Source organism: Empidonax traillii, unplaced genomic scaffold, assembly GCF_003031625.1.
Source record: "Empidonax traillii isolate 1590-97213 ecotype Southwest subspecies unplaced genomic scaffold, ASM303162v1 scaffold43:size1863611, whole genome shotgun sequence".
NCBI classification, from domain to species: Eukaryota; Metazoa; Chordata; class Aves; order Passeriformes; family Tyrannidae; genus Empidonax; species Empidonax traillii.
The window spans coordinates 1,026,681-1,049,930 of record NW_020955236.1 but is presented as its reverse complement, the minus strand read 5'-3'; the positions used below and the strand labels follow the sequence as shown (position 1 = coordinate 1,049,930).

General features: G+C 44.8%; 2 protein-coding genes across 4 annotated transcripts; both read left to right on the top strand.

Moving 5' to 3' along the window:
* The first annotated feature begins 412 nt into the window (after nucleotides 1-412).
* DENR (density regulated re-initiation and release factor) lies at nucleotides 413-6,186 on the top strand. The gene is made up of 7 exons (XM_027878604.1): nucleotides 413-556; nucleotides 1,132-1,151; nucleotides 1,418-1,502; nucleotides 1,881-1,967; nucleotides 4,036-4,152; nucleotides 5,129-5,268; nucleotides 5,899-6,186. Exons 1-7 carry the CDS (start codon nucleotides 451-453, stop codon nucleotides 5,941-5,943), a joined length of 600 nt encoding a protein of 199 aa, XP_027734405.1. The 5' UTR covers nucleotides 413-450; the 3' UTR covers nucleotides 5,944-6,186.
* A 1,577-nt stretch (nucleotides 6,187-7,763) lies between these two features.
* Nucleotides 7,764-18,846, top strand: CCDC62 (coiled-coil domain containing 62). 3 transcript variants are annotated; one of them, XM_027878571.1, is made up of 10 exons: nucleotides 7,764-7,904; nucleotides 8,179-8,371; nucleotides 8,920-9,086; nucleotides 9,816-9,917; nucleotides 10,245-10,416; nucleotides 10,497-10,598; nucleotides 11,193-11,281; nucleotides 12,029-12,129; nucleotides 16,472-16,649; nucleotides 17,244-18,846. In XM_027878571.1, exons 1-10 carry the CDS (start codon nucleotides 7,869-7,871, stop codon nucleotides 17,376-17,378), a joined length of 1,275 nt encoding a protein of 424 aa, XP_027734372.1. In that variant the 5' UTR covers nucleotides 7,764-7,868; the 3' UTR covers nucleotides 17,379-18,846. The 3 variants fall into 3 exon arrangements, with proteins under 3 accessions (XP_027734372.1, XP_027734370.1, XP_027734371.1); XM_027878569.1 differs by lacking the exons at nucleotides 16,472-16,649; nucleotides 17,244-18,846 and adding an exon at nucleotides 12,730-13,642; XM_027878570.1 differs by lacking the exons at nucleotides 7,764-7,904; nucleotides 16,472-16,649; nucleotides 17,244-18,846 and adding exons at nucleotides 7,961-8,044; nucleotides 12,730-13,642.
* The last annotated feature ends 4,404 nt before the right edge of the window (nucleotides 18,847-23,250 follow it).

Genomic DNA, 23,250 nt, shown 5'->3' with positions numbered 1-23,250 from the left:
CAATCCATCTACGTCCTGAGGACCTCGCTGCCACCGTCCAAGCGTGCTTGGCCCCGGCAGATGAACCTCAGGATTAAAGGGTGGGCTCAGTTCCGCGCACACTGTGTCTCACCTAAAAAATCCAATGCGCAGGCTGGAAGGTGGAAAGACCTTCCCCGGTTCTTCGTTCGCGAAGAGACTGGCCACACCTTCATTTACACTGCATTTCGTGGCAGTAATGTGCTAGAATTCCATATTGTTTTGTATCTTTTGTAGCCATTTCCCTCATATTTTTTCACTATTGTTTGACTCCTGTCTTCTCCTCCCTGATCTCTCCTTACGCTCGCTCCCGTTTTCTCTGGGGTCCATCAATCTCCGGGATTCTCGTTGAGTTGGGAGGGATGGCACTAACTCAAACCCAGAACTTGGGTCCTGATTCTTCCCTCCTGTGCCCCTCCCCAGGTGTGTGACATGGCCACGGATGTCGCCGAGCCCGTGGTCCCCGACTGCAGAGGGGACGGGAGGAGCGGTGCCAGGCCGGACTCTGACTACCCCCTCCGGGTCCTCTACTGCGGAGGCAAGTGCTGGGGGGGCAGGTGTCCGTGATCCCCCCAACATGCTGTTTGGGAGGGCAGTGAGAAAGAGAGAGTCTCTTTTGGTCAGATTGTACTGAGAAGCTGGGCCGTGGTCATCTTGACCTTTCTGATTATCTTTCTGGAACAGCTTCGTTGTGTATTTTATCCCAAGCATTTTTGGTGAAACGTGGGGATCTTCCCCACTGAGAGACAGAGGACTGACGGCTCTCTGGGTGTGAAAGGGGTGGGAGCTCAGATCTCGTCCTGCAGAAAGGCAGGGGTGGTTTTATCCTAAAGCAGAGCATGTGAGCACAGGTCTAATGGGAGAGGAAATAAAATGTGGAGTGGCGTCAGTACAGGAATGGTTTTGAGCCAGTGTGGGATTATAACCAGAAGTTCTGATGTAAGCAGGGCTAAGAGTTGGACTCGATGATCCTTGTGGGTCCTTCCAACTCAGAATGTTCTCTGATTCTTTGATTTGGAACTTAACACTGAGGCTATAAGTGGAGAAATTCTTTTTGTAATCTGTTCTTTTTTCTTTTTTTTTTTTTACCCTTTTTTCCCCTTCTTTCTCCAGTCTGTTCATTGCCAACAGAGGTGAGTTAATTATTTTGTTGTCTGAATTTTTTTTTTCTGTCCTGTGATTCCTGACTATGATGATTCTTCCTGATATTTTCTGTCTTTTCTTAATTGTGCTCCAGCCACTGTCATCCTTAGGATAACATGAGGTTTCTTATGTGCTAATATTTGTATTCAGTCATATTAAGGACAAATAACTGAGCTGAATAGCAAATGTATTTTGATGTATTTGTGATGTAATTTGTCTTTCCTTCACTAACAACATTCTTGTGATTTTTCTCTAGTACTGTGAATACATGCCTGATGTGACTAAATGCAGACAATGGTTAGAAAAGAATTTTCCAGATGAGTTTGCAAAACTTACAGTAGGTAAGAATCTTTATCTGCTTTCCAACTGATATGTGCCCTCAGACATATTCAGAAATCTTCGAGCTTGTCACATTCTCATCTCTTCCCTTTCCCTGCTGTATCATGTGGAAGTTAATACTTTTCTTAGGAGTCTGCCGTGCTTTTGGATGTTGTGAAATATATTTGATTGGAATTTCAGTACAAACATTAGCATTTATTTAATTTGAGTAAGTACTGCAATGAAGATGTAACCCATATCAGTCAAGGGGCTGCTGCATTTCAGCAGAGTTTACTGATGTAGCAAAATACCATTGCACCATCCTGTTCCTGCAAGGCTGTGAGTGTCTGACCACTAATTTTGTTCTTTTTCCCCCCTCACTCCTTTCTGATGCACTTAAGAAAATTCACCTAAACAAGAAGCTGGAGTTGGAGAAGGCCAAGGAAATGTGGGAGGAGAAGAAGAGGAGAAGAAGAAGCAAAAGAGAGGCAAGGTCTAAATAGTTGATTGTGGTACTGATTTATAAGCAGTTCGGGGCATCCCTTTCTCACCTGCTGGTCTGGACCAGGGCGTGAATTCCTTGGATTTTGGTCGTGAGCTGTGCTGTGACTACACAGAAGATTGTGGATATCTTTCTCCTGGGGGCAGGAGTTGGTGTGGTGATCTGTGCTGATGGAAACGTTGGAGAGCAGGGATAGGCACAGCCAGGGAAAGGGGACCTGTATCCTGTGTCTCATTGTTCCTGTCATGGCTATCATACTTATCCAGGGAGTAGTTCTTCCCAACTAAAATCAGCTGGCATTCCTCCCGGAATACTCGTTCCTGCCCTGTTTAGCAGCAGTTTATAGGTTGTTTGCAGAGCAGAACAAAGACTGCTTTCCTCCTTAAATGCCTCATGACTCTGCTTTTGCCTTTGTTCCTTCCCCCCCTCTGGATTCACGTAGCAGGATTTGGTTTTATGCTTTTAAATCTGTTACCTGTGTCTCTAATAACAGCCACGTCTCTTCCCAGAAATACTAACGAAAAACATTTTCAAAACTCATCTTTGGAAGATAAAAAAAAATATATGAAACTACTTAAACGCACTTCTCTCTTCTATCATTGAAGTTTTTGCTGTTTAACTAATTAACATACTTTCCACCATAAATCAGAGTGCTGGGATTCTTATTAATAGATATTTGCCTGTGCACTGCCAATTGTGAGTAGTGCTTCAGAAATTATATTTATACCAAGTTAGATTCACATTTTAAGCCACACATCACTGCAGAGGTTTTATTTTTGTGTCTTGGTAACCAGTTTCGTTTGCCTCGTCAGTAGGCAGTGTCTAGTGACAACAGTAATTTATGTTCTTCTTCTGTTGGATGCTTTTCCCAGAGATTTCAGGACATTTTCTTTCAGCATTAATTTATTGTGTGTGGTGGTACTGTTAGTGTTCAGTCTGGGCTTTGGTTCTGAAATAACAGTGTTTAAAATATTTAGGGGTTTTCTCATCTAAAGTTTCATGAAAACTTACAGTGTGGTGTTAAATATGATGGCTTAAGATTGAGTGCAAAGAGAGAGGGTGAGATAAAAGAAGCCTAAACTTACAAAGGCACTGCAGGAATTTGCTGAGGCAATTTTAAGACAGAAATTTACTGTCTTCAAAATTATGAGGTATCAGTTTATAATAATATAGAATTGGAAGTGCTGTGTGTTAGGAAAAGAAATAGTCACAGGGCTTAGTTTGCTTGTTCTAAATTCCTTAGGTTTTCATGCTGAGAAGGCTCAGGAACATCAAACTTTGGTTACCCTGGAGTAACTTGATGACTCTACACAAAGTCAGCCGAGATCTTAATCTGCCTTGAAGAATCCTAATTAATGGAATGTAATTTTTCCATGCTTTGCCCAGCCTAATAAACGCCCCACATGTGAAGTGTTCCCACAGGTTGGCCTAGAAACAGCCAGTGGGAAGGGTGATGTTCAATCCTGTGCAGTTTTGCCTCGTTTCAGAGGTGTGGGGTTTGCTGCTGGTTCATATATCAGAGCCTGGTTCTTTCTGGGGTCGTGCTTGGATATCCAGAATTTCACCTGCTGTGTAACCCGGCTCGTGGCCCCCGTGAATGAACGTGAGGAGGTTGCTTTGCCTCGGACACAGACCCTGGGGATGGTAAACTCGTAAAAAACATTAAAAGAACGATTTGTTCCCCAGACTACAAACCAAAGAACAATTCCTGAAAGAGCAGTTAAATGTAGACCAAGCACTGTGGTAGTAAAGTGTGGGGAAAAGCCCTTTTTTGCTACTTGTAGTGGGGTTCTGCTGTGCAACCCATACTTGAATGCACATTTGACATGTGTATGTTGTTATTTCTCTTAATATTGAGCTTTGGTGACATGGGATCTTTCTTAAATAATAATAAACCTGAGGCAATGTGCAAAATAACTTTTTTTTTACCAACACAGTTGGGGAGATAACAGTTTCTTTGTTTATAGGGATTAAATCTGACCTCATATGCTTTTTTCTTTGATGAAGTGTGTCATCATTTAACTAATCATGCAACCTTATGGTCTCTTTTAAAGGTGGAAGAGGTCAGATAAAACAGAAAAAGAAGACTGTGCCACAGAAAGTTACGATAGCTAAAATTCCCAGAGCAAAGAAAAAATATGTCACAAGAGTGTGTGGCCTGGCAACGTTTGGTGAGTTGACTTTAACCTCATGATATGTCTTCTAATTGTATTCCACTGGGTGACCTGCTTCTCTCTGTGTGAGGTGAAAGTCCCGAGGTGCTTTTAGCAATTCCAAAGGTACACTGACTTCCCTCAGGGATAAATTATTCAAGTCTTTATCCCCGTGTTTTTTTTCAAACAAATAGGGCTGTGGGTTTTTGGAAACAAAGCTTCACTTGATAGACTTCAGACTAGTCTATTGTCTTTAATTATGGAGATGTTTATTTTCAAAAAAACCTCTTATTTCCAACAAACCTGTAAATACGTCATTGGCAGTTAAATTCACCTGCTCTTGAGACTGTTTAGGCTTGAACTGCCTTTCTAATCAGACAGTCAAATGATTATCAGCTTAATGCTGTCCTGCACAGCTTTGGTTCAGCTGCAAACAACCACTTGGTGTTTGTAACAACATCTTTCTTCACACATTGACCACAAATTCTGTAAAGAAAGGTAAGTTTTAACCTTTTTTGGATTAACAAGCCATGTCCCATATTTCCTCCATGAGAACATCATCCGATCTCTTGAGGGATCAGTAAGACCTTGATCTAAACTGGGTATCTTTGTGCTGGAAGCCCGTCTCAAAAAGTGTTGGGGCATGTTTCTGGAAAGAACACCTCTGTGGAAAAACTTGTTCAGAAGTGGAGGTGTTTTTTAACCATTTCTGCGTGTGCTTTTCTGGTGAGTGTGTGCAGCACAGGCCCATGGGAACAGAACACGTAGGGGACATTCAGCAGTTTTTACCTTGAAGCATTTGCTGGATCTGTAGAGTCAGATGTTTTGGGTGTAAACAGCAGACTTTGCTTTCAATGGAAACCATAGCAAAGCTTCAGCTGTAATCTGCCACTACTTTTTCAACACTTAAAACAAGATTTTTGGCTTTAAAATACTTGAGAAAATACTTTAATGTCAGAGACTGTACTTAAACTGTCCATTTTCCCCTCAACAGAAATCGATCTTAAGGAAGCACAAAGGTTCTTTGCTCAGAAATTTTCCTGCGGTGCCTCAGTAACAGGAGAAGATGAAATCATCATTCAGGGGGATTTTACAGATGACATTATTGATGTAATCCAGGAGAAGTGGCCCGAGGTAATAAACCCTTCTGTCAGGACTCTATTTTTCCACAGTAACCTGTGACTTTCTGATGATTTTGGAAAAAGGGCTTCATCTTTGGCAGCACAGATTGTTGCACAAAAATAAAAGAGCAGTAGTTGCATTCCCACCCTACAGTGAGGGAGGCATGTCAGAATAAGTCCGGCTCTGGCTTCTTTGTGACCATTTCTCAACAGTGAATATCTGAGTATTCTTACATTGCCATCCTATTTTTCAACACCTCTTAAAATATAGCAAAAGTTAAACAAATAAACCCAAGCCCTACACACTCGTGCTTCAGAAGAAAAGCTAATTTGGGGTTGGACCAAAATTGATGGTTGAGAGCTGTAATTGCAAATGCTTTCTCTGACTCTCCCTTGTCCTGGTATTTCCCAAGTGGAATTCTTTCTGAAATAACTCCATAGGGCTGTGTTTATTGTGAGCCCTGGAGGCTCAGCTGTGTCCTATGAGCACGTGTCACTCACAAAGAATTTACAGCAGGGAATCTGGGGAAGGTGCTGTTTACTTCTGTCACACCTCATTGCATTTACAGGGCTGAATATTAGATGAGACAGGTAAGAAGAAAATACATTTACTTTGCTGTGTTTTGCTTTTTTCTTCCCCTAGGTGGATGATGACAGCATCGAAGACCTTGGAGAAGTCAAGAAGTGATAGTGAAAGACTACCTTTATTTAATTAAATGGTTATAAATGATATAGCCAAAGTGAGGCTTCTAAATCCATTTGCTCTGCAGTGAAACTGTGGAGAACTCACACCCTTGGCATTTTCACTGTTCTGTATAGGCTGCTTGTTTATTTTTTTTCCTTTTTGTTGTGATATTTGCCAAAGTTAAATCGGGGTTCTACCATGCTTAAGCATGAAGTAGATTTAAATAAAATTCCTGTTCCTCACTGAGTACAGTTTCTGGGGTTTTTTTACATGTACTTTCCTCGAATTATCTTACAGGAAAAGAAGAATTTAAGTTATCAAAAGTTTTGGGTTTCATCTGCTGTTCTTTCTGCTGAGTTTAACTGAATAAGGCGCGTGGCTGATGTACAGACACTTGCACCTCGGGCTTACCTGCAGAGAGTTTTAGAAATCAGAATGGAACAAATCTTCAGGTTTGTTAACACTGAAGGACAGTGAGTCCTGAAGTGGTCAGGCAGTTCCTTTGTGGGTCACTGCCAAGCGAATTATTTATTCTAGTAAGTGGAAATACTGAGGAATATGTGAATATGACTTGAAAGTTTATCCTGTTTTCATAAATCCAAACAGCCTCCTAACCCTGCTGGGCTTCTGGGAGAGGCAGTTGTAGTGGCTTTATGCTTTTGCTGTGCTGCTGGTTCAAAAATGGTAGTAATGAACACAAATTAATAGTGAGCATATTCCAGGGTCTCTGTTAGCGGGTGAGGGGAGTTCCAGCTGCACACTCTGCCCTCTGGACTCCACAAACAGCCTCGAGCGTCGATTTGGTGCTTTTTATTTCACTGCTCCACTTAATAACAATAAATGCTCCCTGGTGGCTCAGTTGTGGAAGTGACGTGCTCCTGTCACTGTGAGTTGAAAAGCCTCCACCCATAAAGTTTGTTTTTTCAGTGATCTTTGTTTACAAACCTTTGGTTTAGTTCGGAAAGGTGTATCTCCAGAAAACTCTGTAGTTATCCTATTCAACTTTTAGAATTCTTTTCTAAGCTAAAAGGTGGAGTTTGCTGTTTGTCTGCTTAGTTTTGGGGAGCCCTGCTCAGAACCAACTTACCTCCAAAAAGGGCAGGCACTGGGATTGCAGAAGGCAGTGCTGTCCCCAGAGCAGTAGTGGGTGCTTAGATAGGGAGTTCCAGAAGGTTTTATTTAGAACTTGATTGCTGTGGTGAGCTGTAATGTTCTGAAACTGCTTTAAGGATATGAAAATAATTGGTCTTCAAGCGTTCTAGAATTTTTTAAGTGATTTTCAGAGATTGGGCTAATTTTCCCTCTGCATGGGTGGAAGCAAAGCAGTGTTCTGCATTTTCTCTAACTGTCTTGACCCCAGACATGCAAGGTAGTCACCTCCAGCCTGCACCATCCCGCTGGGCTCTTACTCTTAGCCTCACTTTATTAACAAAGTTATTAATTACCGCGTTTTCCCGGCGCGGGCCACAGCCCCGCGGGCGGGTCCCGGGACTCGAACCCGCGGCCCCGGGTCTCGAACCCGCCGCCCCGCGGGGCGGAGCTTCTGCCAACGGCGGGCGGCGGCGGCGGTGGGTCGGGGGCGGTGGAGCGGGGGTACCGGGGGCAGCGGGGCTGAGGGCACGGGAACCCCCCCCGGGGTCGGGAGGGGTCGGCCCAGCCGTGTGGGACAGCGCGGGGGCCCCGCAGACCGCCCCGGGGAGGGAGGGAGGGAGGGAGGGCGGCCCGCCCGGCGCGGTGGTACCTCAGGGGCCCCTCTCAGGCCTGGGCGAGGCCGCCCCCGCCTCGGTCCGCGGTCAACGGCGCTTGTCGTCCCTCAGGTCCCCAGCCTCGGGGGTCCTGGGCTCAGGAGCCTCCATGGTGGACGTGGCAGCCCCCAACAGGTCCCGGTGTCGGCGAATGCCCGGCAGCGCTCTGGCCCCCGGTCCCCCATGAGTTCATCACTGCTGCGCTCTTCTTCGTCCCAGGTAAAACATGAGAGCGCCGTCGACAATCCGCTCTATTTTTGGCAGGAAATCACTCACTGTGCTGCTGAAGGCTTGAGTCATGGGGACCACAGGTGGTACCACTTTGTACTGCGGAGGGTTTCAGGCCAAGGGCCGCGACCGTGAGGAACTTTTTGGAATGGTTTCTATTTATAATATAAACGTATTTCAGCTTAAAATAAAACGCTCGAGTTTATTATCAGAGAACTTGTCGCTTGCCTGTGTTGAAATGCATTCCGTATCTCACCTGTTACAGGCACTTAGCCCAGATCGTGAGAACAGCATCATTAAGAAACAGAGACAAGAACTCCAGCTTTTAATTGCAGAACTGAAAGAGCGTGACAGGGAGCTCAATGACATGGTTGCTGTGCATCAGAGACACATCCAGGCCTGGGAGGGTGATCGCCACAAAATACTGACTTTAGCAGAGCGATGCAGCTTATTGACCAGTAAGTGTTGGGAATATGAAGAGTAAGATTGTGGTCTTTTAAGTGCATTCAGGTGCTTTGACCCCTCAGTGACAGCTTTGCATCATTTAAAGAACCATTTCCTGCCCTTCAGCCTTTAAATTGTATTGTCTCTTTCTGAGATCTAAACTTCCACCATGGTGCTGAAGCGATCTGATCTTGGACGGGGGGGGGGGGTGATAATCAGAAGGCTCTTCCTTGTTTGAATGTGTAAATTGCTTCTGTGAATTCTTTAAAAAATAATCTGATTAAATAAATGTGGGGGAGAGAGAACAGTTTGCGACGTGCTGGTGTGCTGCAGAGCCCTGTGCCCTGAGGTTATGCTGCACAGAGCTGACATCACCCACAAACCACCCAGTGAAACACCTGGCAGCTCTGAGCAGCTGTTCATTTCTGAATCACATGATTTTGAACAACTGGATTAAATTATTTTGAAGATTAAAAAAAAAAAAAAAATCTGAGATTTAAAAAATCGCATGACAGTCTCTGAGCTGTTTTCTCACAGACAACCTTGTCTCCTTTCTTTTCAGGTGAGCTGAACAACAAAAATGCAATCATAAAATCACTGACCAAAAGGTTGAAGTTCTTAGAATCTCAGCGGAATGACAGTCAGGCAACACTTGAAAATACACAGCAGAAGTTTAAAGAGCTGACTCAAAAAGTAACAGATTCATCTGTTCACTGCCAGGCTCTGGAGGTAGGGCTTGAGTAATGGTCTGGTTTTACAGTCTGTGCATGTACGGGATGCCAGTGGCATTTGGGAATTTCACTGGGGAATAAATAATTCATATTAGGGCTCCTGAGTTGCATTTCTCTTTTAGTACAGTAATGTGAGATCAAAATAAAGGACTGAGTTGTTGGGTAAAAAAAAAAAAAAAAAGGGTAAGGTGAAAAACTTTTCTAAGCTAAAATGTGGAGTTTGCTGTTTGTCTGCTTGGTTTTGGGGAGCCCTGCTCAGAACCAACTTGTCTACAAAAATGGCAGGCACTGGGATTGCAGAAGGCAGTACTGGGCACTTGGATAGGGAATTCCAGAAGGTTTTATTTAGAGCTTGATTGCTGTGATGAGCTGTAATGTTCTGAAACTGCTTTAAGGATATGAAAATAATTGGTCTTCAAGTGTTCTAGAATTTTTTAAGTGATTTGTTAGTGATTGTATGATTGGGCTAATTTTCCCTCTGTATGCAATGAAGTCAAGTAGTATTTTATCAAGCATTTTATCTGTCTAATTGAACTAAGATGTGCAGAGTATTAAAACCCTTGATCACAAGCAAAGTGGGGAACAATTTTTGCTCCAGCCCTCTTTTCCCCAGCTTGCTCAGGATCCCACACTGCCACTCACAGTGTTCAGATAACATCATTTGCTGGAAAAAAACACTGACTTTGAATCACTGAAGCAGTAGCTGACACTTAATTCTGTTCTCTAGGAGAAAAATCAGGATCTCCACTGCTCAGTTTTGCAGCTGTCAGTTAAAACAGGCCAACTGCAAGCAAGGGAACAGGAGCTCCTCACTATGCTTAGAATGAAGGTAACAACTGTCCTCCCCTGGGCACTGAATGTGGTCACTGCAGTGCAGTTGTTGGTGACTGTACCACGGGGGCTCTGTCACTCTTGACCTCACTCATATTTAAATCTTAGGCTTGTTTGAGAAGGGAGGAGTGGTCAACAAACAACAAACTGGTTTATTTCCATTAACAAGCCCGTTTCCAGGCTCTGATTTTGGGTTTTGTTCCTCAAGAGCTCAAAAGAAAATGTGTGAAGTGACTGTAACTACAGCAGTGGGATGCACTGTTGGTTTGTCAAAATCCATCCATAATATAAAAAAATTAGGAATACATTCTGTTTCCTCTTTCAGGACAATGCTTTAATTGAAACAACTGATCACATTAATGAGTTTACTTGCAAATTGAAAAAGTTGGAAAGTGCATTGCGTGCAGTGAAGTCAGAGGATTTCTGTCTCAACAGAGAGCAGAAGGAGCTCAGACTGACACTGAAAGAGCTAATGCATCAGACAAATAAGCTGCAAGGTAAATGTTTATTCTGGGCTCCTAATTTGGTGTAGATTAGCATGGTACCTTTTCATTCTGGGAAATATTTTGGTTTGTAGATGTCCTCTCTGAAAAGATGGAGGAGAACAGCAAGCAGCACGAAGAAATCCTTCACCTGAAACATGAAAATGGCTGCTTGAAGAATGAGCTGGCACTGGCAGGTGAGGGGGGGGCAGTTGGCTTTTCATGCCTTAGCTTTCATCAGCTCAGGGACTCATAGACAGCAATTCACTAATATCTGTGAAGGAGGCAGCTTCTTATCCACCTTCCTTGCAGTTTAATAAAAGAATATCCCCTGTGTGCCATTCTTGTGTGAAAGCAATATCTGGGGCTTCTGCAGGGACAGTTTATAGAACCTTGTGAAAGCACAAAGTTCACCAAAGTGATTACATGTGGAGGAGTAAATGGCTCAGAGTGTTCTCTCCTGAAAACTTTTGAGACTTTCATGTCTCCTCTTTTTCCCCCTTTCCTTCCTGAGAAAGTTAGATAAGCCAGTCAGTGAAGCACATTATTGCTGCTTGTAAAATAAATCCAGGTGCAGAGGAACAGTTGAAGGAAAATACTTGATTGTTTAGTTGTCTTACGGGTTTTGTACTCTTTTTAATTTGGAGGGGAAACAGATCCCGCTGATCTTAAGGAAATGCTTTTGGGTTGGTTCGGTACCACCTTCTACTGCTACACAGCATTGGCGAAAGCACCTGCTTTGTGTCTGCTCACTTTTAAGTAATTCAGAAATTGTATGTGTTTTGAAACAGTGGAGAAAGCCGAAAGGAAGGATGAACTTTATCAGTTTGCCAAGTCTAAACAGGCGCGGATTGAAAAGGAGTTATCCAGTCTGCGACAGGTACAGCCCTGACCGTGTTCCTGCTCTCAGGTGATAAAAGCGCTTTCAGGAACATCAGACCTGCATGGAACAGTACAAAAAAAGTTAGATCTGGCTATTATTATTATAGGAAAACAATCGAATTTTCGGTTTCTGCCGTGCTGGGGTTGCTGTGCAATGTTGCTTTATTGGGGTTAAACTGGACAGCCCGTGGTGCCAGGCTGGGGAAGGCACATGAAGGGCAGCAGAACTGGGGTGTACACACCTGCCCCAGGTGAAGCCTGAGGGACATGGTGTGCCAGCAGATCAAGAGAGACTTAAACCTTGTGTGTTCATCTGCTCTCAGCTGAGGCTCTCAAGGCATGTTCCATTTTTTTTAATTGCAAATAATTGGTGGGTATGTTATCTTCTGCATTAGCTTCACAAAAAAAATCCCCTGCAGTGAAAGCAAAATCCCGTGATCACCTGTAATTCTGTAACATTGAACAACGTAATAACAACATGTATTAAATACCAGGTAACAGCAATGATGTTGTATTTGTGGTTCCATCTTAGAAGAGCACTGAATTCTTTAATAGAAGTCCTGTTTATTGCTGCAAAATGTTACTTTCCTAGTACGTGCAGAGATGTCCTCTTAGATTTGGAAGTCTTTGACAATAGTTTGACTGTGGGTATTGGTTTATAAAAACAACTGAGGATGTTTTTGGGAAGACAAGCGATGTTCCTGCAACCCAGACTTTCACTAATGCCCATCCCTGTCTTTACCAGGTCTATGTAAAACAGCAGAATGACTTACAGTTCCTTCACGGCAACTCAGAGAGCCCTCAGGCCTCAAGGCAAAAGCATGAAAAGACGGGAAGCAGAAGGAGGTAAAGTAATCTTCTTTTTTTTATTTTTTTAAATAGATTGCTCTCAGAGAGAGACTTCACTGTTCAAACACAACTCACATCCTCCCAGAGGTGTGTGCTGGGTCAGGATGGCTTTGCTGGACTCAACCACAAACATCCAGTGAAGTTCTCAAATACCTTGTTTTTTATTTGGTCAGGAGACACCATAAACATCAGTCATAGACTGAAGTGTTGTGTCAGGCCAGACAGCCCATGGTTTTTTACAAAATGAAATAGTCTGGTGGTAGGGGTGTTAATCTGGCTTGCTCCTGCTTTTGTTTAAAGAGCAAAGTTTATTTCAGGAAGTAAACATTAAATTAGGGAATTGGTGCACACCCTGGAGGTTCAGACAGAATCACCACACTGTGTAAAACACGAGGGAACTCTCAGACTGATTTTGGAAAGTAACAGCCAAATCTGGGCAGAGTTCTGTCGGGTTTTGGCAGGATACAGCTGCCTGTGGGCATTTGAGCTCCCACAGAGCCGTGGCAGCAGCCTGTGCTAGGGTAGAGCTTTGGGAGTGCAGTGGTGGGTGCTCTTTACCTGCAGTGTTTCTGACTTGTTTTTATCGTGCCGTTGTAGCACAGGGGTGACATTCTCTGCCTCTGAAAGCCACGGCAAGACACACATGGGTAGGACTGAGGGCAGCCACACGATGTACAAGGAGTGGGGAACTGCACCATTTCCAGAAAGTAGGGTAAAAACCACCCTTGAGATGTGTGGAGTAGATAATAGACAGTTACTGAATGCATCAGACTTGGAGGAAACTACCTCAGCCTTCTTAAACCCGTGTCAAAAAGTTGTGAAAGGCTTGGCCGTCCCCACGGAAGAAGGAGGAAAGCAGGATGTTGCATCAAGCTTTGATGAGCTAGACAGTGAAATATTTCGTGAGGCAAACAGCACAAGACCTTTGGGAAACAGGGAAATTGGTGACAAGGGAGTGGAAAGCAGAGACCAACAAACCTTTGAGACATCTATACCTTCCTATGAGCACTGGCTCAACATCCAATCTCGCGTGGATTTGCAGAGCACTTTGATCCAGAACGGCACCGCGGCCGACAGGACTGGTAAGAAAAACAAAACCGGGGAAGAGAGACCCGGAATTCAGTCTGGCCAAAAAAGGACCTCTGCGATTCGCAAGTCGGAGTCCGACTCCTGCCTTGGGAACTCCGGCGCGAGCGGAAGTTCCCGGTGGAAGCCGGTGACGGATCAGGAGTGGCTGGAGATTTTCAAACCCATCGAAAGAGATGGAAGCGTGTGCAGTGGAAAAGATTGCAGCTGTTTGGATTCTACACAGTAGATGAAATGTGCCAGCTCGTGAAGGTTATGAGCTTTTTGCGTTTCACAGATTGGTATAAGCTGGAGTTATGCAGAACCTTGGGTGTATAAACTCTCACTGGAATCTCAAGCGGTGTTTAAAGTAACTGTTGTTTAAAAATTGGTCTACCCAACTTGAAAAGCAGCGAATTCGAAATAAAAATAGCTCTTAAAGTATCATGATTCTATTTTTATGCATTTGTTTTTTTCTCATCTCTTATCCCCAAGAGCTGCGTGGGCAAGAGAAGCTGCAACACCCCAGGACTTGCCAAATAAACTAATTGAGAAAACCACAGATTTTAAAAGTCTTATGATGCTGCTTGTAACTCTGGTGGGTAAAATGTGTTCTGCCCAGAGTGGTGTTTCTGTGAGGCAAGGAACAGATGCAGGTTTTGTGTGATGCTTTGGTGGCTGGGTTATTTCTGTTGAGAAGTCACACCGTGCGGCTGGGCACGAATCTAGGCCAGGCTCTGAGCACAGGCTGCTGCCTCACTCAGGGCAAGAAATGAGATGGCAAGATTGAAAGGACAGCAATCTGTCCACTCTCCACTTCGTGTGGGACTCTTATCCCTCTGTTTATGCTGGGGGAGGAAAAGGACACATGGGGGATTAGCAGAAGGAGGTTTCTAATGCTCAGAAATGCCGGAAAAAGGCTCAGGTGTCTCGGTGGTGTTGGAAAGTAGCCAAGATAAAAATGCTGCTTCGCATTTTCAGGAGTGGCTTTATGCCTGCACAAGCAGAGGCATCCAGAGCTGGGACTTGCTGTGGATTTGTTGTCTTGGTTCCTTTATCTCCTTTCAAAAAACTGATTTGCCAGCTCTATTATAGAAGGATTTCTGAAGTTTTACAGAGATTTTGTAGCTGCCTTTTAGCTAGAGGAGAATCTTTCCAGCTGGTAGTTTGACAAGTACAGTAAATGAACAGCTGTTTAAACCTGCTGTGAATGTTTGCCAGCAAGTCTGCCCTACATCCAGCCAGATTAATGTTATGAAGCAGGGGGATCTGATGTATGGATGCTTTCAGTCCATGTGGCTTTAAAAACAGAAATACCATAGAAATGGTTGCTGCAGTGAGACAGACCTGTTCAGAAACAAGGTGGATGAATGGGCAGCCACTGAAAAAGAATGCTGTCTTGGCACATTCCCCCAGGGCTTAGCTGAGCCTCGTGTGTGGTGTGGGCTCTCTCTGGTTTCCACTGTCTCTCCACTCCCCTTACATCTACCCTGACCTTTCTTACCTACTCCCCCAGCAGCACCAATGACACACTGCCATCCCTCCAAATCCCTTCTGAGGCAGGATAATGAAAATTTTGCTTTCACTTTTTGTCTTGCCCTATTTGTCTTGTCCTTAAGTGAATTTTAGGGGAAAAGGAACAAACTCAACCCAGGCAGTGCTTACAGAGCAGAGATCCCTCAGTGAGGGAGGGGGAGGCTGTGCTGCCCATTTGGGATTTGCTGCCGAGCTGTCTGGTTTTCTTGATGCCCACACTTGGTCCCAGGGCCCTGCTAATTGGAGATGGATTGACTCAGTGCAAATCCCACACTGTCTGCTCTCCAACCTCTGCTGGCTTGGATTTGCCAGGGAATAAATCCTCGCCCTGTAAATGGGAGGAAGGCAGGAGTGTTGCTTCTGAGGAGGGATTAATGGCAGAGACCAAGCACAACATTCCTCCTGGGACCTGAATCTGGATCCTCCAGTTTTCAGTTGCTGGTTTCGTAGTGCTGATGATGTAGTTTGTGTTAGGGAAGGGTGCTGGCACCTCCCTGTCAGCCCAGCAAATATTTTTGACATGAGTTCCTGAATTCTGGAACAGCCAACAAGAAGGCTATTAAATACCTTCTCCAGCACAGCCAGGGGGATTGTGAAATCCCAGAGTGCAGGAATGGTTTCTGTGTGCTCCGACTTGGTGACTTCATTTATGTTGGACCAACATTTGCTGCCTTTGGATTTTTATCTCAATTCTCATGTTAAAGGTGGAGCACCAGCAGGTACTTGTTCAGTCTGGACTAAGCCACCCATTCCTGAGCCATCTCTCTGCCTCCAAATCAAACCTGTTGTTCCCCCCTCCCTCCCAAGCTGAGTGTTCTCCAAAACCAGCTGTGCCCATCACATCTCCTCCCATCCCTGTTCCAGGCTGCTGCAGCTCGTTCCTTCACGTCTCCACAGAACCTTTCCCTGTCAGAAGCACAGAAATATGAGCTTTTCTCTCTTAAAAGAGAGCCTGTTGTGTCCCAGTGTTTTACTGCAGTGGAATGGGACACAGCAGACACTTTGTGAGCTGGCCACTCCCATGAGGGCTTTTTCCTAGATTGAATGTCATTTAAAAATACACCTATTTGTAAGTGTCTTGCTGGGTATGGAATGCATTGTTACATCAAAATAAGTATCTAAAGAATATTTAATTAGATGTTATCCATTCAAAGATAGTATTTTCTCTAAAATACACATCCTTTTAAATTATTTACCGATCCAGACTGTGCTTCTGTTGTGTTCAGAAGTGTGATGAATACAGTTTGCTCCTGTATTTAAAAACAAATAAAGTAAAGCCTCTTTGGGAGAGCTCTCCTGTGATCTCTGAGGAGGGATGAGGACTGCAAAAGACTGTGAAATTCCCTTGAAAGGTACACCTACAAATAATTTATCTGCCTAATGATTGATTAAAACCAAAAAGGGACTTGGGTATGAGAGGAGTAGCAGAGTATTGGGCGGAACAAGTACGGCCTTTGGTGTGCTCTTTGCAAGGTTAAACACACACTCAGGCACGTGGTCATGTAGCTGATTGGAACTGTTTGAATGTCAAACCATCGTCCTGAGGGGATGAAAGTGATCTGAGGAAGCTGTTAAACACAGGAACACTGGGAGGAACAGGGTAATCCCCAACGCTCCATGGTTTTCTTGGCTCAGGGCCCACGGTTATTTATGTTGTCCCACGATTTTCCCTTAAAAGTTCAAAAAGGATGGTGATTCTCTTCCTGCCAATGTCTTAATTTTTTTTTTTTTTTAGCAGTGAAGAAAACACGAGTGTGAGTTTCTACCGCTTGGATTCTCCCCGTTTGACAACGGCTCAGGAGAGCAACACGTCCCAGAGATCCGTGGAATTCTCTGGTCAAGACTCCCCTCTGCACATCAGCGACCTGGCAGTGACTCAGCCAGCAAACAGATGCTGCAGTGCTGCCATGGACACAGTCAGTATCTTGTTGCAGAATGCCCTTGATTGATTTTAAGGGGAATTATGACTGCAAATGTCTCCCGGCATGGAGGAACCAGGGACTCCAGTGATGAGGCAGCAGGTTTAAGGCAAAGGGGGCAAAATACTTTTTCAAAATAACCCCTCGTTGTCTCGATGTGTCTTGGACAGCATAAATGAGTTTTAAAAATACGTATCTAAGCTTTTAGAATAAAAAGCTTTGGGAGAATGGGTACTGGCTAAGAGGTAATTCCACTATCTGAGAACCCGTGGCCACAGTTATCAGAAGCCCTTGGACACTGTTTCTTTCCTGTTGTGGTTTTCCCGCTTTCTCATGTCTTTGTTCTCCCCTTTATCCCTGCAGTGCTGCCCTGGTGGATGCTCTGTACAAATGCATGTGAAAATCTGCTACAAAACTGGCACCAGGACAGAGCTCTGTGTTTATTAGAAACACCAGCAGTTAGACAGGGCCTGTTACATTGCAGTACTTGGAACTGAAACATCTCAAGATTAAAACGCTGATCCTTGGTGTGTTATAACCCTTTGAAATATTCCACATTGGTAACTTTGTCTCCCCTTCTGTCTCCTCCAGGGCACCAGTTCCCTGCTGATGAAGCTGCATCGCGCTGTGGCCGAGTCTGGGCAGATGATTGCTCGTCTGAACCTCAGCCTTCTCCCCCAGAGCCCTCACCTCATTCCAAACAGCAGCCACATGGATACAGTATAGATTGTTCTCCCAGGACTAGGTTGAGGTGCTCAGGAATACTGATTGGGAACATCTTATCCCTTATGCTTGACTTGCACTCCATTAGCGAAGCATGAGGGGGATATTGTTTATTGAGAGACAATTCCTGCCTGCCTTAGCTGCAAGTGCCTGAATTTTTTATAGGATTCTTTTAGAGGATCCTCAAGGTCATGACAGGATTTGACTTTTGCATGTGTCTAAACAGATGGAAGGAAGAAGTCATTTTGGGCCAAGCTGTAGGAGGCCTAGAAAAAAAGAAGTGAACACTGGTTCTTTCTCACTTGAAGCACTTGAGATGATTTGTCAGGCTCAGTGCACACTCACCACTCTGCTGCCCCAGAGGCTTAGAGTCAGAACTGCTTATTATTGTGTTCATGGAAAGGAGGGCAGTATAGGGAATAGGTGTTAGGTAGGATAGTTTGGGGTATGAATTTAAACCAGACACGCAGCTTAAATAGATTCAGTGGGGTTGTGGGTTAATAATTTTAGTTCTTTCATTGCAGGGTCAGAGAATATACTCAGTGGTCAAAGAAAAAAACCTGTATGTGGCTGTGTGGCAGTTTATGAGCGTGAGCACTGATAGGGAGTTGCTGTTGGGTATGTGGGCAGAAGGAGTAATTGGTGAAGGAGTCACTTGCTTGTTTTCATAAATATCCGTAAGAATTTCTACCTTGTTTGACAAGGACATTGTGCCATTTGTCACTAGAAATGAGTCCACTTGTGCTGATACATGTACCAGAGGGAGGATTTAGGCTCTTGGATTTAGAGCAGGCTGCTTTCTCCTCACACATCACCTCCCTCTGAAAATGCTGGACCACTTTTAGCCTCAGATGAACTTGACCAGAACAACGTTGCTGTAAGTAACAGACAAAGCAATTTTTATAACATTCAGAGCCATAAACCCTTGGCTGTGCTGGGACTGACTGAGTGAGTGTAAAGGTTGTTGTGCCAGCGTTTGCACCAACTGAAAGGAGATTTTGTTCAGCAGCTCCTCTGCAGGATTTCATTCAGCAGGGAGGACAGCAGCAGTTTAGTCTTTTGCAAATCCATGTAGGAGGATTCCTGAAAAGCTCCCTACAACACAGGGCTTGCTTGTGGCTCCTGCCCAGCCCCATCAGCTGTCTGGCTCCTGCTGGCTGGTTGGCACGTCACAGCTCGGCCACTCGGGCTGCTTTAGAGCCCGAGCCTGCATTTTTGAGCTTGGGAATTGGCTCCTCATTCAGAACTGGGGCTTCAGGGGACAGAACATAAAGCACGCTCGTGGGTTCTGGGGGAGCAGATCCTGAGCCACATCTGTGGAACTCTGATCTACTTTCATAGCAGTTCTGGGTAAAAACTCGTCACGGTTAACCGTGTTTCGGTTAATCTATGCAGGCCAACTAATCTGTGCTTAAAACCTGAGGCTGTTTGAAACTGAGCTTTAAAACATAATAAATACCTCAGAATTTAATCAGAAAGAATTTGTATGGGTTGGATTCTGTGCCCTGCTTTGGGGGAGGGAGGAGAAGAGGCAACTGAGAATGCCAGTTTGAACCTGGCAGCTCTGGAATTTTTATTCTCTGAGTCCTTTGATTTCCAGGTAGGGTTTTTGCATTACAATATAGACAACAGAACTTGCTGCAACTCTGCACAAAAGCCAGTTATCTGCAGCAGAAGAAAGAGATACTAAGCTTCCTTCTTATCTCTATGATGTTCCAGGAGCATGAAGGTGTTTTCAACTTGATCTTTATTTGTTTGCTTTCCTTTTTATAAATGCATCTGCAATATTAATACAGGTTATGGATTTCTGAGTTGAGCCTGGCACAGGATTCTAAGTGCATTTCCAGTAAAACTCTTGTGAGTACTGTAACAGCAAACAGATATTAAGGCAGCAAATAATTCCTTTAGTCAAATAATTAAACTTTCCTCGAGCATGTTCCTCGTCCTCTGGGCAGTCAGATCTCACAGCTCCATTCCCCAGTACCTGCAGGCTGTTTATTGTAGTTAAAACCCTTCTGTGTGTTACAGATAACAGGATCAAGGATGTGAACATTGTTGAATGAGAGACTGGGAAGTGTTTTCCAGGGCCAAGGCCAAGGGCTGTTTTAGGATATTGTTCCTGGGCTCAAAACCCCAAAAGTAGAATGTATTGAATAGAGCTGTTTCAGAATATCCCAAGCAGCCTTGCCCACAGCAGATTGTTTTTTCTTTTAGAATCAGGAAATTTCTCACTCTCTGATTATTTGTTCCCCTGATGTGGATTGGATGCTTGCAGTAGGCACCACATTGTCTGCTTCTGAGGACAAAAGAGTAACCAGATATGGTTAAAATCCTGAACACCACTTGAAACTGAATAAGAACCAGCAACAATGAGGAGAAAAACTGGCAAAAAAAAAGAGAAATCCTCCAGTGCTGACACAACCAAGCTCCTGCCTGCAGAGGGAGGGTATCACACAGCCAGCTGGGTTGTGAAGCTTTGTGGCTTTCTGGGTTTCTTCTCCTATGGATCAGCTTCGATCCAGCAGGCAAGTGGTGCTGAGTTCCCTCTCAGATATTCCAGCTGCAGTCCCTGAGCTGTTTCTCCCCTGTGGAGCCAAACCCTCTATGCCCTGGGGAGTGGGGGTGGTTTGTAGCACCCTCATGTTCTGCTGTTCCTGCATTAATCCTGGAGACACTGAGGCTTCTCCCAAAATCCAGCGGGTCTGTGGAGTGCAGCTAATGGGGCACTGGGAGGAGGTGGATGCTGAGTAGCTGGAATGCTGAAATGCTCCTGTGCAGAGCTGCTCTTTTCCTAAAAAGAGCCCTGAGGTAAAAGCAGCCGCAGCTTTTATAGGTCGAAGCCAACACTGTGAGTTGCATCCTGAAACCACTGATGTTCAAAAGTTTCAGGAGCAAATCCCCAAAAGTGCTGAGCCCTGTGCTGAGGCAGCAGAGTGGGGAGTGTGTGCTGAGCCTACAGAAATAATCCCATTTGCTTCAAGTGAGAAAGAGCCAGTGGAACAAACACACCCACAAAAATCCACTGTACATCCATGACAAGAGTTAGTGACTCTGCAAGTCGCTGCCTAATGCACAATTCCCGTTTTCTTTGTGTGTTAAAAGGCACCGAATCGCTGTGATCGGATAAATCCGAAGCAGAGTTGGTAGCAGGTCCAGAAATGACAACATTTGTGCAGCTTCATACACAGAGGTGATTGAATTGGTTTTGGTTGTGTTTGTTGGGGTTTAAAATTGCTTTGAAACCGTCTGAGGGCAGGTGCACTGACAAACATCAGGGTAATTTCCTCTCTGGCTGCCAGGGATTGAGCCATTCTCCTCAGTCAGTTGTTTTGTCTTTAGAGAGAGATTGGGTGGGGGAGAGTTGAAGAACTGAGGAAAGCAGTGAGTAAAGGGCTATATTCAGTTTTGGACTGCATAGCATGTGCCACTGCTCCCAAATGGTGACTCAGGGGCTGGCCAGGGACACAAAGATCACTCCTTTTCACAAAGCAAACTGGAAGGGTTTTATTCCCTAACACCCCCTTGGTACCACTGAGATTGTTGTCTGTCTATAAAGTGCTTTTACCTTTCTCCTGTTTGTATTTTTACTCTGTGTTCTTATTCTCTTTACAGTGTAAAAATGTGTGTAGTAAATTGACATACATGTGGTTGCTTTATATATTTTATATATTTTAAAGGAAATGTTCTTGCTTTTTTAAATAAACTTCTTTTAAATTTCTGTAGTAGATTAAGAAGTTTCTAACACAGAAGTGATTCTGAGGACTGAAGATCAACCCAGCAGTTACAGTGGAAAGTTACCTCATTTTTTAACGTGGTTCTCTGAGTGTTTGATAGACCCACAACTGGTGAAAAGATGTGACTCTGCTGGAATGTATTTTATCTTGAAATAAAACACAGAATGATGCCAAGATTAACAAAGCTATTTTTATAGCTGAGAGCTCAGGTTAAACACTAGCTTGTTTTTTAAGAATCTGAAGTGAGTAATTGTTACAACATAGGAACTGTTTTTTTTTTAATCTTTTTATTTTTTATGGTGCCTCAGAAATATTTATAGAGTATGACACAGCCAAGCATGCTTTTTCTTTCTCTCGTTAGCATATTGTTTTTGTTCTGGACTTCTTGCCTTTTGGAGAGAGATGAATAATGTTTATAGGAAGTTCCCAATTAGTGTTGTAAGCAGGAACTGGGAAATGAATTGAAATGGGAGAGCTGTCACCCACAACATGGGCAGAACAACTCTGTCACACTCAGGAGCTGGTTCTTCCAGCAAAAGTTTTTGGGATCAGGTGTGTATGGGCTCTGTTGGCACTGTAGAGCAGCAGCCAAGCACCACGTGACCCTTTTTTTTTAGCATTTAACCTGGTTTTATCTTTGCCTATTGGGCAAGACACATCCTGTTATCGCAATTTGAACTTACTTTTTAACTAAAAGATCAAATAAGATAATAAAGGTGATACTTTGCTGTGTCTTTTTTTGCCTGTTTAACCCACTGTCCAGCGTATTTAGTATTCCATTCCTGATGGTTCTGAGCACAGACACGAGCTGGCTGCTCGGGCCTGTGCAGGTTGGGAGCAGTTGGGGACACCTGTGCCAAGTCCCCAGAGCTGTGCCAGTGTTTTTCCTGCGTGGGGGCAGCCAAGGGTGGGAGTCTCTGACTGCTTCCACTGCCACCAGTTAATTGCAGTGCAACACAACACTCCGTGGACTCCCCTTGTTAACTCTTTCATGTAATTTGCTTCTGTAATTACCCCAATGACAGCCTTTCCTTCAAGTACTAATTGCCCTAAAATTACTTGACCAGTTCTGATCAGAGCTGCTGCCAGAGGGAAGCTCAGCTGCTCCATCTCTTTTCCAGTTTCCACAAGCCTTTATAGTGCATTTATTCCTCTACCTGCACAGAACCTTTCCAGGCTCCATACAGAGTCTCCTGCTGTGGCTATGACAAAAATTCCCCCTAAAAAGCCACTGATAACAATACCATGCTGCTCACTCTGAAGCTGCCCAGCAGCTTTACAGAGAAATTGGTGCAACTTCCAAGCGGGAGCTGTGGTCGCTGGTTTAAACGCGTTTGAGTTTACTGGATGAATTCTGAGTTTAAACCCCCTGTGAGTTTAAAATGCCCCACTGATGGCTTTAAAATCAATACAGAAAGCTGAGCTCAGGCAGTGCAACAAGGATCTGCAGAGCTCTAGGATTTTGTGTCGGGGCTGCCCTGGTTTTGTGGAACGGAAAGACGGGGAATGTTGGGGTTAATTTATTCAGCACTAACCGACTTACAAGCCAACTGCATTATTGACCACACTCCGAGGCTCGTATGGAAACACTTCAAACCCGGTGCCTTATTTCTGGAAGCAGCTCAAATACTCCAGGGAGCCCTTTGCTATTGTATACTCGGACTGAATTATTATTAAAGACAACAAAGCTTCTGTTCAGCCGCGGCCTTTCCGCAGGGTGGACGCGGGCTTTGCTCTCGACTTTCCTGAAGGGAAGAAGGTGGTGATGGAGCTTCGGGGTCCTTAACGTGCCCTCTGTGTGCGTGCGAGTGTATGGGGCGAGGGGAGGAGTTGGCTGCTAAGGATGAGAAGGGGTTATTCTCGCGGGGCCGTCCCCTCCGTGTCTGGTGTTCCCTGAGCTGGGGAATCATCTCGCGTGCCCGCGGGGGCGGTGGGGACGCGTCCCCTGCCCGTGTCCCCCCACCCGTGTCCCCCCACCCGTGTCCCCGCGGGTCGCACCTGCCCGCGGGGGGAGTTGCAGTTCCGGGAGCGGCCGCCGGGGGCGCCCCCGCGCGCGGCGCAGTGCGCGGCCGGGAGGGGCGGGGGGGGGGGCGGTGCCGGCGCCGCCGCCCGGAGAGCGGGACCGGGACCGGGACCGGGAC

Excerpts from the sequence above, each read along its gene's own strand:
- DENR (XM_027878604.1), top strand. The coding sequence starts at position 451 with ATGGCCACGGATGTCGCCGAGCCCGTGGTCCCCGACTGCAGAGGGGAC. Across the intron at positions 1,503-1,880 it reads GTTTGCAAAACTTACAGTAG|AAAATTCACCTAAACAAGAA; the intron begins GTAAGAATCTTT and ends GATGCACTTAAG. Across the intron at positions 1,968-4,035 it reads GAAGAAGAAGCAAAAGAGAG|GTGGAAGAGGTCAGATAAAA; the intron begins GCAAGGTCTAAA and ends TCTCTTTTAAAG.
- CCDC62 (XM_027878569.1), top strand. The coding sequence starts at position 7,869 with ATGAGTTCATCACTGCTGCGCTCTTCTTCGTCCCAG. Across the intron at positions 8,372-8,919 it reads GCGATGCAGCTTATTGACCA|GTGAGCTGAACAACAAAAAT; the intron begins GTAAGTGTTGGG and ends CTTTCTTTTCAG. Across the intron at positions 10,599-11,192 it reads GAATGAGCTGGCACTGGCAG|TGGAGAAAGCCGAAAGGAAG; the intron begins GTGAGGGGGGGG and ends GTTTTGAAACAG.